This window comes from Paramormyrops kingsleyae, chromosome 7, assembly GCF_048594095.1.
Source record: "Paramormyrops kingsleyae isolate MSU_618 chromosome 7, PKINGS_0.4, whole genome shotgun sequence".
Lineage (NCBI taxonomy): Eukaryota > Metazoa > Chordata > Actinopteri > Osteoglossiformes > Mormyridae > Paramormyrops > Paramormyrops kingsleyae.
In genome coordinates, this window is record NC_132803.1 from 24,889,296 (window position 1) to 24,903,727 (window position 14,432).

Here is a 14,432-nt window from a genome sequence, read left to right on the forward strand (position 1 = left end):
GTCGCTCTGCCGCCATGTTGGCGGAACATAATCCTGCGGACACGCTGCGTTTATTCCCTGGCCGAAGGGGCTTCGGCTGTCCGGCGGCAATCGGAGACGACCGGCTGAAAGCGGAGACGGCTGCGGGGCGGCTGTAAAACAGCTGTTACCACCCAGACACTAAGTACAGCTGTTAGAAGGAGGCGAGTGTTTTTTTATGGTAATCTACCTGAATGATGGCTGCACGGCTGCTGTGAAAACTTCATGAAAAAAAGAATAAAGAAAAAACAATAGCAAGATAGTATTTGCAGCGTAAGGAAGAATGGAGCTGTTGGCATTTTTGAATTTGGACGAACTTGCCCTGGCCATGTCGCAGATGTCTATGTATCCGCTGTTTGAATCGGCACATTATATCGTGTCAGTCATGTCTCTGAAGGAACAGCCAGGTAAGCCACCGTAAGCACATTACAGTTATTATGCAACATACTTGGTCAGGTTATGGTCGTTGATTATCTATGATTCTTGTGTATTTTTTGCATTTGCATGACTGAATTAAGAGAGATGCTGATTGTCTGACTAATGATAGTTGCAGCAATCATGCAATTTAAGTTTCCCCAGGCGTATATGATATATTAGACTTCATATGGGGCATTTGTTAAACTACGAATCCACATCACTTTGTTGTAAAATCGCTAAAAGTTTCTATTACTGCAGTTACAGTACAGTTAAAGTGTCATGTCAGCTAGCTCATTTGCAGAAATGTTTTGTTATTTAAAAGAGCTGCCAGTGAAACAAAACATTACTAAAAATGAATTATTATTAAAGTGCACTGCAGCGGACTGGTTCTTGTTGTAATGGTTAGCAGCAGTCCATTAGCTTTTGCTTGATCTGGCCCTTTTCCTTTCAGCACCTGCGGTCTTCAAGGTAGTTTTCACATGTACAGTTCAGAATTGTGTATTCTTTTCTACAAACTAAGTTCTGATTATTAAAAAAATCTCATGAGATCGACATGGTCTGACGATTGTTTTTTTCTCCCTAAATATTATATTTTCACAGCAACTTAAAACCGTTTAGAAAAAATTGCCTTAGATCGACGTGACTCAATTAGTGCTTTTTTCCCTTAAGTAATGTAATTATCTGACTCTTGTTGTGTCTTATGTGGTAAAACTGCCTTGTCATAGCCTAGTCTTTAACATAAATTATAGGGATGGGCCTATCCACATTTATTCAATTCCGATCCCACCGCGATACACAACTGGGAATACCGATACAACAAAAACCTTTTACTTAAACACACACACACACACACACACACACACACATATATCTATATATCTATATATATATATCTATATATATGTGTGTGTGTGTAAAAAGATTTGCATGCACACATATTTAATATATACGCATACATATATTTTTTATACTTTATATATTTTATATTATTAGCACATCCAAATGAAAGGATGTATGCCACAAAATCTTTAATTAGGCTACTAGAAACATACATAACGTTCCACCTCGTTTGTATGTCTTGTTTTACGCGTTTTTGCGGCATTTGCAGTTCAATTTGAATCTTTTCCAAGAGAATATACAAAGTGGCGAATGCTTAAAATGGCCCCAATTTTTTCTCCCTTTTCTTATTAGCCTATTCACGTTTTCTCGCACGAGTGCATGCGCTTTGTTTGTGGGATTTTCCACTAAACTCTACTTCCACCTCTCAAAACTGTTTTTGCAAAGATGACAAATCATTGTGCTACTAGCTGTTGTTAAAATCGTAAAATACCTCCTCATCTCTACCCTCTGTTCTTACGCACCTCCTTCGGCAAAGGCTATGCGCATGACGTCATAGCGGACTGAAGTTACTGCGCTCACACCCACCGAGCGGCAAAATAACTGAGTTGTTCATCAGTGTTCAGCTTGAATGCCGAAAAAACATATCTAAAATGGTAAAGAGCTGTCGTGTGATTGATTGTACAAATCAATTAAACAAGATATAAGAGTTATCGTTTTATGGACTGGCGAAACGAAATAAATAATTTGACTTGGATCGGTCACATATCAGATCGATGCACCTCTAATAAAATCCGTTTTTCCAGAGTTTTCTGTATCTTATGTTAGTATATACTTTTCTAGTACAAGCATATGGTCACAGATTGAGGGGGACATCCATGACCTTGATTGATATTATTTTTCATTGGGAGAGTCAGCGTGGAGGACGATACACTCAGCTGAAGTGTCACAGTCATTCGGATAATGATGGTGGCAGCAGGTGGATATTTATTGCACATTTGACCTTTCGCCGCAAACCGCTCATTGTCATGCCGTTTGCAGCAGCTCGGCTGAAAGCTGTTTTAGAGACACTACAATAGCGTGCATTGTTTGTTGATCATTGTGTGGCTCTTTCAAGCTAACCTACTGTAGCTTGTATCCAATATTCCGTTACATTAGGGCTATTTTAAGACAGAGGCAATGGGAGCTTCGCCTTTTTGCCCTTGGCAAAGAAAGATACGGAGAACCATAGGTAGATATTTTATTATGCGATATACGCTCAAATAGAAGTAATTTTCTTAAATTATTTTACAACTGTAGTACAGTATTAGGTTGTAATATTTTCTTTACAAAACTTGATTCCGTTGAACTAAATTGTACTCCGTTCCTTGGTAATGCACAAGTTAAACTGTATATATATCAGCTATATATTTATTTTATAATTTTATATTTAATATATTTTTACGCTATCGTTTTTTTTTTTTAAATAAATCTAGTAAGTTTCTTTCCGTTTATGTGTTTTTTATATTTTGATTTGTTTATAATAATGTATTTAATGATGTTGATAATGACGATGGAAATAATCGTAGAGCCTTTCGAGATATTCTGCACATGAATATTTTACTTTAGGAGTTCAACCTGAGAGCCTTGCATCAGTAGCCTTCAACTTTGAATCTTCCACTACAAGCTAATTGTACCTCACAGTCCCACTAAAAGTAATTTCACACAAAATCCTCCCATTTCAGAGAAGTTTAATAGACCGTGATATGTTAATCTAGCAGTGCACATTAAATACATAATTGAAGGTATTGCAGTCTACGGAGGAGAGTAATGGACTAAATCTTCATTTTAGCCCATTCTTTACTGCTGCAGTATGGTGTGATATATTTGTTTTTGTTACCTGGTGTGTAATTAGATTATTAGAGTGTTTTTATATATTCAGAATATTATAAGTCTCTCATTTGTTAAGGTAGATTGTGACTCAGTACTTTGTTTTTGGTCTAAAATAAATACAGATAACTAAATGTATACATTAATGAATGTACAGTGAATCACCTGAAGCGGTCCTTATAATTAATGTTTTTAATAAAAAATATGAACCAAGATATGAGAATAAGCACTGCTACACAGCAATAATTCACTTTAGATCTGAAATATCTTCAACAAAGGCAGATGGCCACAAACTTCTTGTATGTTTCTGTCTCTGTTTTCCCAGAAACCTTTGCATTTTATGACTAGTGCTTCTGGTCACATGCCAAGTGGTCACATGACTTGGCAGTATTGATTATGCTCTTTCTCCAGACCAGTTTCCAACAGTGATCTCCATATGTAGAAGTGCAGACCAGCCTGGAGCCTCAATGTGACCAGGCTTTCACTTCTCCAGTTCCCTCTGGCTTCTGCAGGTGGATGCTGTTTGGGACTCCCTGAAAAAGCTGCATAGGACAAATGCTTACAGAGAATAAATGGATAATGTAATGGAGCACAGTGTCCATTTTTACCATATATTGTTTTAAGGTCAACATTTATCGACTCATTCTTATTAGGTGAAGATACATAGGGCAACTTTTTGAGCAATGTTGCCAGGCAATGGCCAACCAGGTGAGACAAAGGGTAACTCATCTGGATCTGGATGATCGCAAAATTTGACCACTTTCAATTTTCAAGTTGACATTTTTGTTGGCCAAAATCATTGGGAATGGGTCCGAGCAACATCTGTCAGCAACGCTGCCTAGCAAGTTGCCCTGTGTACCGTCACCCTCAGAGTTGCATGATCTGTGTCTGTGTTTCTTTGTTCAAGCCTGTAAATTCAAATATTTACTTTTTATTTTTGATGTTCCCTGGTGTCCCAAAACTTAGTTCTGCGAATTAGTAAAGTTTGCTTTACTTCTTCAGTAATGTCATAGCCTATTTTAAATACATGTTCAGCTGTAAAGTCTATTCTTCCTAGATTATTTACTGTCATTATAATGAAACCTAAGAAAGAGAAAATAATTGTTAGTGACCTATACACCATATCCCAAAATGAACAGTGCAATTGGCCATCAGCTGCATAAAGATAACGCCAGTGAAAGATGAAGACAGTTGGATTTTATAAGCTTATGAATATTTTGCTTAATAAAAATTAATTTGTCATTGTATTTAAATATATGAAGACAGAAGACAAAGTCGGAGGTATAGCATAAACGATATACATTTATATTTTTGCTGCACATTAATAACGTTTCATCTGAAATTTCATCAGAAATGTTAATGATTTGTGAGAATACAAACTGAATGTGTGTATATGTACATATATGTTTGCAAACATGTACTTTTATTTTGTCTATTTTGTATGTGTACTTTGAATCCTGAAAAGTGTTTCAAATGTATTGGATAACATTTTACTTTGCTTGTAAAATTGTTGTGGCCTTTGCAATTAATTGTGAGTAATGTATGTGTACCTGCCCTCATGTGCCTTAGTATCAGTATAGTGGTAATTTTTTTATATGTTCATTCCTTTAATACACTGCAGTAGACATGTATCGAGTACTGCTTTACTTTTAGTAATATACTGATACTGGTAGAGTACTGGACATGATATTGGATACAGTCGTAAGGAAAAAAGTATGTGAAACTAGGATTCCTGCACGAATTTCTTCTAAAATGTGATTTGATCTTCATCTAAATCATAATATGTCTGAAATAATTCATTATTTAAGAAACCAAAGCAAAACATTTTATATTGCCATATTTGAAATTAAGAGATTTCGCAGGACAAAGAGTTGTTGGAGCTCGTAAGATTATGAAAAGGTTACAACAGAACTGGCAGAGATTCAGGTCTCTGTCAGTCCACAGTCAGGCAAATAGTTTACAAAAGGAAGAAGTTCAGGAGTGCTGAGTCTTCCTGCTAGTGGGTGTAGGGTAAAGATCAGTGCCAGTGCATGCAGTGGAAATCTCAAGCAAGTGACAAAAAACAAGACAGTGACAGCTAATCTGCTGCTATGTCTTATACTTGATGACACGTCTCTTTATGGGCTTTTCGTAAGAAAACGCTGAAGAGTAGAGTTTGTGGGAGGTTACCACCAAGGAAAATGATGTTCTCCAAAACAGAATCCAGAATATTGTCATGACCTCAATCCCACTGAAATGTTGTGACATGACCTGAAGCAGGCCATTGAAGCATGACTTCCCAAAAATATACAAGAACTGGAATAGTTTTGTGGTGAATAAAGGGCCACAATACTTCCTAAACAGCCAATGGGTTTGAGTGGCAGCTACACAAAGCATTTGGTTGAGCTTATTACCAATAAAGTTCCACTAGTTACTAAATGTAAGGGTTGATATTCTTTTTCCATCAGTGGTCTTGTTTGCTTAATCTCTTCGTTCAGTAACATATGTGAAATGGCAGGTGTATTGTTTGTTAAGTAAGGCTGTATTATTATGACTTAAATGAAGATCACCTTACTTTTTAGGAACATTCAGAAATCCAGCTAATTCCACAAACTTTTTCTCTTATACCAAGAGCTGTTTTGTAGTCATTGTATTCACTGGTTTGTCTGTAAACAAATTAATTGAAGTACTTTGTTAAAAAGAGTGAATGGATTTCAATATTAAGACTTTAATTTAATACATCTCTGATTATTAATACATTGCTTTTAACGATATTTCAGGTTATGGCTTCTGCTAGACAGGTATGTTATATGTTCTCCCACTCAGTCCCTCCTGTACGATGTTTTCATTGTCACTGATTCTTTTACAGAATATAGCTTTTGTCCATTGTCAGATGCATGCTTTATACAAGTGTTTGTGGCACTGAGAAGTTTATGTCAAACTTCTCCTGTCATCACAGAGTTTAGTTTTAAAAAAAGCTTTAATAAAGAACAGTATCTTTGACATATACTTGAATATTGGACATATACTTGATTTGCAAGTCACAGCAAGTTTTTTTTATTGTTGCTTTAAATTATTTTAAATAAGTAAAACAGTGTGATGCAGAATTTGCTTATTCATTCATTATTTTTTCTTTTCGGATTGGTGGTTCTGTGGCAGTATCCATCCGCAGTGTCTACTGCACCTATACTGTGTTTGATGTTATTAATGTTACTGTGTTGCCTGATCCGTTTATCATACAAATGTTGATTGTAACAGAAAATGGCAAAAAAACAGAATGTCATACGTTATTTTTATGCAGCTGGAATACAACAGTATTCATGATGGAGCATTGAGTATTATGGAAATCACAACTGCGACATATATATAATGAGTGTTATAAAATGAATCCTTGAATCGCATGTTGATGTGCTTTTATTCTTTTTTTTTAATCTTCTAAGTGATTGTACAATAATAATTCTTTTCAGATGTTTAATTTTTTGTATGAAATTGCCAAGCACCAATTTTTGATCAGTGAGTGAATTTTAGATATAAATATAGATGGATGGGGTGACTCACTCTGCCTTGGATTTTCATTTTGTTTTCGTCACTTTGATTTAGTGACGGAGAAATAAGGCTTTGAAACACCGTGGGTGGGGCTTTTACTAATATCATTATATTAATTAAATTCAATTATGTTATTAAAATAATTTTCCTACTTGTTGGTGGAAATTGGCAAAGCAAAGTAAACCATCCGACTGAGAGCTTTCTAACCTAATTTCTGTATTACACTAGTAACGTAGGGGTTTAAGTTAAGTATGGGGATGGCAGTGTGGCAGCTGTATATTTACATATTGCCTTAATGCAAAGTGGCAGAGTATTTTATTGTGGCTTGTTCTTTGGAGATAACACATCTCTTTTGTATTGGCACAATGAGGCCGTGTGTCTGTGTGAAAGAAATTCATGCAACCCCAACACTATAGTGTTCATGCAACCCCACACGGCAACATATGTGAAGGCGATGTATGTGATTTAGGTTTAAAACACTTTAGGTTTAAAAAGAAAAATCTCCGTTGTGTTTGCTAATGTATTTCTGGACATTTTCAATGAAAAATTATTTCAGCCATGACACAACTTTAGGTTGTGGTTAGCTGCTTTACACTATAGTAAATAGGTCCAAGCTATAGAAGTATTTACTTCTCAGCTAGACATACATAGTGTAATATGTTAAATATTAAGTTAAATAATTAACTCAATATATTATAAACTGAGTGATAGAAAATGATGCATAATTAGAAAATAATCACTGGCAGTTAGTACTACTGTATGTATAAAAGAAAACAAAAAGGAATGATGTGCTTTCTGTGTGTATGTAGTAAACCAAAGCTGCACTTTCATTCCTGATATTTTGAGCTGGATCTCTATATTCATATTCTTTAAGAGCAGTATTCCCCCCCCCCACCCCCATGTTTTTTATTCTTTTTTATTATGCTTCTCTGTAGAAAAATAATTGATTACATTATTTGTACGCATACATGCATACTGGATTTACTCAGCATTTGTGTGTAATATGTGGTGCTTTGACTAAACCTTTACTTGATTCTTATTTGACAGCTTAAGGCTCATTTTCGTCTGCTTTTTAATATCCACCACAAATGAATGAATTACTTTTAATATTTCTGGAAGCATTATCCTTGAAACTCTTTAGAAGACCACAAAAACAGCTGCACTCTGGTTTACTCAGTAATTACTAAAGTCATACTAAACTTATTTGTATGAATTGTCTGTTTGATTCTGTACTGGATGAATGATGGATGTATTAATTGTATTAAGTAAAATTTTAAGATTAAATAAAATATGACACCTGGAGGGTACTTAAAGTCCCCTACAAAACATTGGCGACTATAATTGTTGAGTATGTCAGAATCACTAGCTGTGCGAGCCAGTTGCTATTCGTTATGGTGAATGGCCTTTGCATGCATTGGATGATGGGTGTTATTAAAGCTGATTGAGGTAGCGATGCTCATGACTGACACAGCGGCCGCTTGCTTACAGGGGCAGTGGAGGTGGCATGTCGCAGCCCCGTTGCATGCTGGGTCAGCTCCATGCTCTACTGCTTCGGAGGGGCCATTCTCTCTGCAGTGCTGCTCGCAGAACCACCTGTAGAACCATTTTCTAACAACAGCCATGTGTTGGTGGCCTCCCTGATCTGGTACTCTGCTTTATCTCTATTTATTGTAATCAGCTTGCATTACAGAATTCAAATAGGACACTTTACTATTGGGGCAGAATTATTTAGTAGCCAAGCAAAAAATTTGTGCGTAACAATAATGTGTTTCTTAATATTTGACTCAGAACAGCTCTCTCTTAATGAAAGTACGTCTAACTCAGGCACAGAGAAACGTTAAACCTCTAGCTTGACAAAATACAAGGTGGCTGTTTGACTATTGTATTCTTTACATTTACAGAAGAGAACCTATTTACATTAGTAAATATTTGCTAAGGTAAAATAATAAGGTTTCTGTATCTGTTCCTGTTTTCATATAGTTAATGGATTTAATTATATTAAATTTGTACTGTCATGCTGGTTACCATGGTTATATTATGGCTATATTATGGCCATGCTTCTGATTGGAATAGCTGAATTGAGCTATTTTAGTTGTCAGCCTGAATTTCAGGCCCTTCAAATGTTAATTTTATGAGAATGTTCATGAAATGGCACCACCTACTGATACAGTCTTAAAAGATGTACTATTATACTTAAAATTTAAAATAAATTTTCCATTTATTCTTGTATGTAAAGAGCCCCATTAGCAGTTATTCATCTCTTTCTTTTTGGTTTTTCAGGTACTTGATGTTCTACTGCCCCCAGGATCTAATCTACAGCTGTACTTCCCTCCTACCTGTGCGATTAGTTTTGTCTGGGATGAAGGAGGTCACTCGTACATGGAAGGTTCTGGGAGGGGTTGTACAAGCCCAGAAGAAGTATCAGAATAGCTTGCTAGTAATGATTGTGGTTGGCTGGGCCAAAGGTATGAATACTACAATGTACTACATTATTGGTATATGTACAACGGTGTGCTACATTATTTGTATGTGTACTGCAGTACACTACGTTGTTCTCTGATATGTAACACTGCTTCAGTACCGTTTGCCACCAGTGTGATGGCATTCAAATTGTTATTTGGAGTATTATTGAAGCAAATTTGCTTGCATGAAGATATGAAGTTGTCACGCCCCGCTCCGTCCACTCCCGATGTGTGCCACGCCCACCTCACTACCTCCTGTTTTCGCCCTGATTGTTCTCACCTGTGGCTCGTTCTCCGTGGCATGTCTTGTGTATTTAGTCTTCGTCTGAGTCTGGCTTCACCAGACTCACCATTGATGTTGCCTGTCGTGCTTCCCCGGTCCTGTTTTCCCAATAAATCCCCGTTTGTTCCGTACGTCCTGGCTCCGATCGCTTGCTTTCCTGCTCGCTTGCCCGCGATCGTAACAGAAGTATTATGAAGACTTTATTTTATTTATTATTATCAATGATTATCTAGCAGGAAAAAGTGATTTTGAATAAAGAACCTTATTATATATACTTTTAAAAAAAGTGAATTTAGGTTTAAGACTGAAAATGAAATTGAAATAAATATTTTTTCTTAAAATCTTTGTGGGGGTGGCATGGCGGTGCAGTGGTTAGCACTGTTGCCTCGCACCTCTGGGACCTGGGTTCGAGTCTCCGCCTGGGTCACATGTGTGTGGAGTTTGCATGTTCTCCCTGTGTCGTCGTGGGGTTTCCTCTGGGTACTCCGGTTTCCCCCCACAGTCCAAAGACATACTGAGGCTAATTGGCGTTGCTAAATTGCCCCTTAGGTGTGCATGTGTGAGTGAATTGCCCTGCAATGGGCTAGTCCCCCATCCAGGATTGTTCTCTGCCTCATGCCCATTGCTTCCAGGATAGGCTCCAAACCCCCCACAACCCAGTAGGATAAGCTGGTTGGACAATGGATGGATGAAAATCTTTGTATGTCCCAATGTGGGCAGTGAACAAACACAGGTAGCAGGTGAGGTGTAGGTGACCCCATCTCTGCTGTCTTCCTCCATTTCCAGGGTCAGGCCATGGGCTGATCAGTAACTTTGAGCAGTTGGTTCGTGGAGTATGGAGGCCTGAGACCAATGAGCTTCTCAAAATGTCATAGTAAGTCAGTTATAAAAACAAACCTATAACCTTAAACGCAAGCGACAATAAAAATATGTTCAGTAATTCACTATATTTTATCAGTACCTATAAAGTTCGCTAACATGCATTGTTTACATTTGCATCTGTTTAGATTTGTTAATTTAGCAAATGCTTTTGTCCAAAGCATGGTACAAGTGAAGCAAATACAACATTGATTAAATGTAAAACATTTTTACTTCAATCTGAACTCAAGCAATTTACCATTTCTGAACCATTATCCTGTTTTTATCTTGTCAAAATTCAATCGTAAAATTTTACAATAACATAGTATTTAGATACTAATTTGGATTATTGTGTATTTACGCATATTACTTGCATATTTACATATTTTGCGTAATGGTACTTGTATAGATCTGCAGAATCGAGTAATTCATTATTTATTATATCAGCTGTATTATGTACAGTAGGGATGTCCTGATCCACTTTTTTGCTCTCCAATCAATTCAATATTTTTATCTGCCAATTTGGATTAAATCTTTTAATAAATATTTGAGTATACATACACATACAGTAGCTGGCGGTGCATTCATCTGAGTAAGCTTCACAGTATTAATTTGTTTATGATGTTTCTGCAAGCGCCTAATTAGATTTGTTGTATTTACAAAGCTCAATTGCTGCCTCCTCTCGAAAGGATGCCATTGCAAACATTTCTGGTGGCTATTGGGCTGCTTTGAGTTTTCAATTTGAAGAATTTCCACACGGCTGACATTGCAATGGTTTGTAGTTTCAAGCCGCAGACATGCTAGTGACGGAACTTTACAATCTGTGAAACTGACGTGAACTATGCGGACGTGGGAAATTAAACAGATCGGGCTTTAGATTGGGCTGCTGTAGTCGATAATAGCAATTAAAAAATTCATTGATCAGCCCTGATTCCAATCTTTTATATTTGCTCTGGCCATCAGTTGTATTATGATTTAGTGAGGGGAATGCATTCACCAGTTAAGGAAAAAAACAAACATATAAGGATATTTGTGGCTACAGTATATAATTAAAGATTTCTGTGGTGCTAAATAAACATGCCATGATTAGTTGCGTTTTCCTCTGTTATTTGTCATTCTCAAAAAGTTTGAAAAATCACTATATCTGCATGGTAATTAAAAATATAGCTGAATACATTTGATTCTTGTGAAAGCAAGGCTGACTTTTGTGTCTTTGCGTCTGCAGTGCCACTAAGGTCACCTTGATAGGAGCCATCGTCTTCTCAATGCAGCAGAGTCACATCCTCCCAGTGCAAAAGCATCAGCTGATGTTTCTCTATACCCTCTTCCTGGTCATCAACAAGGTCAGTCACCTCTGCCCATAGGTGAGGTTCACAGCTCTTACGCTACAGCTCTCAATACTTCCTATTGCATTTAGACTCTGTTCAGTTACTGTAGTGATCTAACAGGCATATGTCCATGTAGGTATATACTATTTTTAAAATAAAAGCAAGGTCAGAAAATTCTTCTCAATGAAACACTTTTTAGTAAATATCTGCAATCTGCAAGAATGTTACGATTTTAAGCATTGCGTTTACATTTTACAAAAATATCTCTTCAACAGCACAGCAGAGAAAAACATTCACATCATGCATCACCTCTGGAACACACACACACACACACACACGCACACACACACACATATTATATATATATATATATATAAAAACAGAAGGCTAACCGTTTCTTTTTATTAGAAATATATGAAAAATATGAATAATAACTTTGTGATGCAAAAGTTCTTAAGTAGTGCCAAATAAAACAGTACACAGCAAGTCAATAATCTGGTTTAGTTTATTATATGTCTAAGATAGATAGAACTATTATGATAACTATCAATTCAATTCAATTCAATTCAATTCAATTCAGATTCATTTAAAAAGTGCATTTTCCCTGCCCAAAGCCCCCAGTGAGCAACCCAGTGGGGACAGTGGCAAGAAAAATCTATTGGGAGGAACCAGACTCAAAGGGGGAGCCCATCCTCTTAGGGCTGGCAAAGGATTTCTGGGATTTTGGATCCAGTAACTTCTAAATATCTGTATTTGCAAGAAATATATATCCAATAAAAAATGCTAGATTGCCCATTTTACGTGTGTGGTGCCTGGTTTCACGCCTCTGCTGGCTCTGTTCCCACGTATCTGTACTTGTTAAATGATGGATAAATAACCGTAATTGATCCTGTTGATTGTTCTTGTTTGAGCGCCTATTGCTCCCGCATATTGCCTCTGTAGTCACCGCTGAGAAACAAGCGTAAACATGGACAAGCAGGCAGACACACGCAGAGGCACAAGACCGGAGATGAATCTCGTGCCTTTCACACTGGGCCACTGTTATATTTCCAGCATATACCGAGGATGCTGTCGCAGTCAAAAGTCTTTCTTCATTATGGGTGATTTACTTGGTCTGAGTTTCTTCCCCTTGTACCTTTCACTAGGTGAGGATGATGTTGACTGCTCCGTCTTTCCCGTTCGCCCCTGTGGAGACGGCCATTTATCGTGTGCTCTTCGGGATGGAGTCGACACATTCCCCCTCCGCAAATGAGGCCGATGTGTCTGTCACGTCGCCCTCGGAGACCTGTACTGCAGCCGCAGAGGCCATCAAACCTGCCTCTCCGAGGCACAATGGCTCTGTGTGCTGCGACGCGGAACAAAACGCAGCCCCTTCTGCGGAAGCGGACGTAGACTGTTCACTGAAACTGGCGGCCAGGGATGATCAACAGACAGCTGCAGAGCGGATAAGGACTGATTAATGAACACCCTGCGCAACTTTTTCCATGTTCTCCTTAATGCAAGCTGAATGTAGCATGATTCATTATATGAGCGGTATATTTTCATATTTATTGAGGTTGATAGTCATTTTCTAAACAATGTCACTGGTTTTCAGGTGTTTTTATTACAATATGACATGCAGAACTGGGAATGTCTTGTGGCAGGTTTTTATCTGGTAGTTTTGTTATTTAATCACATAATTTTAATAAATTTTAAAATACTACATATTTTACATTTGTTCAGGAAAGAGGTAAACCTCCATTCTCTTACATTTGTTATATGTAATAGAAAAAGACGTTTCACTTTAATTTTTGCTCCTGGTTAATTGTACTTATCCTAGCTCATTTTTAAAGGGGACCTCACCAATGAATGTGGAAGCATTTTGTGCTCTCTCTATTAAATATTTCCAAAAAAGTACTACGTCGCTGAGAAAATATTTAATATCGTAATGTGTTAGGGTTGAATGGGGATTTTCTGGTCTGTGTGCAAATGAATATCTATTGAATTCCTTCCTGTTATCTTTGGAATAGTAAAAACTGCGGGTAGGGATTTTAGAAGTCCGATCCAGCACTACTCTGCACATCAGTCATGTAGTCATATCAACAAAGAACAAACAAGTTCCTCCTTGCTTTTGGCATCTAGCCAACAATTACACAAAATATCATATGTAGTGAACTCCAGTCAAGTGTTAAGAACTTGCCATGAATACGAGCATGGTGGCATATAAATGTTGAATACAAATGTTGCTTCCACAGTTTACCCACTAGTCATTGATATTTAGCATGTAATATTTCTCGCTTGTGATTTTAAATGTAGCTAGGAGCCTACAAAGGGCAGCATGGTAGGCAGGACGTGTCACACCTCCAGGGATGAGGGGTCATGCTATTCATATAAGAACATAAGAAATGTACAATTCCGCTACACTGGCAGGAAGACTATTCCATACTCTAACTACACGCTGTGTAAAGAAGTGCTTCCTCAAATTCGTTTTCAAATGTTCTCCCACTAATTGTGTGTGTTTCTTCCTACCGGTCCAAAGATGCACAGGTGTGTGTGTGTGTGTGTGGGGGGGGGGGGAGTTATGTATTATGGGGACATTTGTGATTATAAACCTGTTATTTTGATGTTGTTGGGACCATTTTTTCAGTCCCCACAGGAATAACCTCAATTTTACAAAAATCTGTGATTGCAATCAAAAAATAGAAAAAGCCAAAAGTCTTGTATTTTGTTTGGTTACTTGTAATTAAGGTTAGGGATGGGTGGGTAAAGGTTGTCATACGGTTATGGTTAGGGTTATCTTAAATATCGTTTCCTGGAGTATAATTAATGCTTGAACGTTTTGAATACTTTCCCTCC

The 14,432-nt window shown here is 37.3% G+C and overlaps 1 protein-coding gene and 1 long non-coding RNA gene across 4 annotated transcripts in view; one reads left to right on the top strand and one right to left on the bottom strand.

The window, feature by feature from the left end:
* tmem38b (transmembrane protein 38B) lies at nt 1–13,493 on the top strand. 3 transcript variants are annotated; one of them, XM_023802745.2, is made up of 7 exons: nt 1–425; nt 5,901–5,921; nt 8,155–8,311; nt 8,947–9,131; nt 10,198–10,285; nt 11,495–11,612; nt 12,743–13,493. In XM_023802745.2, the coding sequence occupies exons 3-7, from the start codon at nt 8,205–8,207 to the stop codon at nt 13,055–13,057; spliced, it is 813 nt and encodes a 270-aa protein (XP_023658513.2). In that variant the 5' UTR covers nt 1–425; nt 5,901–5,921; nt 8,155–8,204; the 3' UTR covers nt 13,058–13,493. The 3 variants fall into 3 exon arrangements, with proteins under 3 accessions (XP_023658513.2, XP_023658510.2, XP_023658512.2); XM_023802742.2 differs by lacking the exon at nt 5,901–5,921; XM_023802744.2 differs by lacking the exons at nt 1–425; nt 5,901–5,921 and adding an exon at nt 6,786–7,842.
* The window catches only part of LOC140592124 (uncharacterized), a 17,411-nt gene continuing 15,063 nt past the window's right edge, over nt 12,085–14,432 (bottom strand). Inside the window, exon 2 of the long non-coding RNA XR_011992410.1 lies at nt 12,085–13,031. This is a non-coding gene — a long non-coding RNA (uncharacterized lncRNA). The remainder of the gene's footprint in view (nt 13,032–14,432) is intronic.

Excerpts from the sequence above, each read along its gene's own strand:
- tmem38b (XM_023802742.2), top strand. The coding sequence starts at position 302 with ATGGAGCTGTTGGCATTTTTGAATTTGGACGAACTTGCCCTGGCCATG. Across the intron at positions 426-8,154 it reads GTCTCTGAAGGAACAGCCAG|GGGCAGTGGAGGTGGCATGT; the intron begins GTAAGCCACCGT and ends GCTTGCTTACAG. Across the intron at positions 10,286-11,494 it reads GAGCTTCTCAAAATGTCATA|TGCCACTAAGGTCACCTTGA; the intron begins GTAAGTCAGTTA and ends TTGCGTCTGCAG.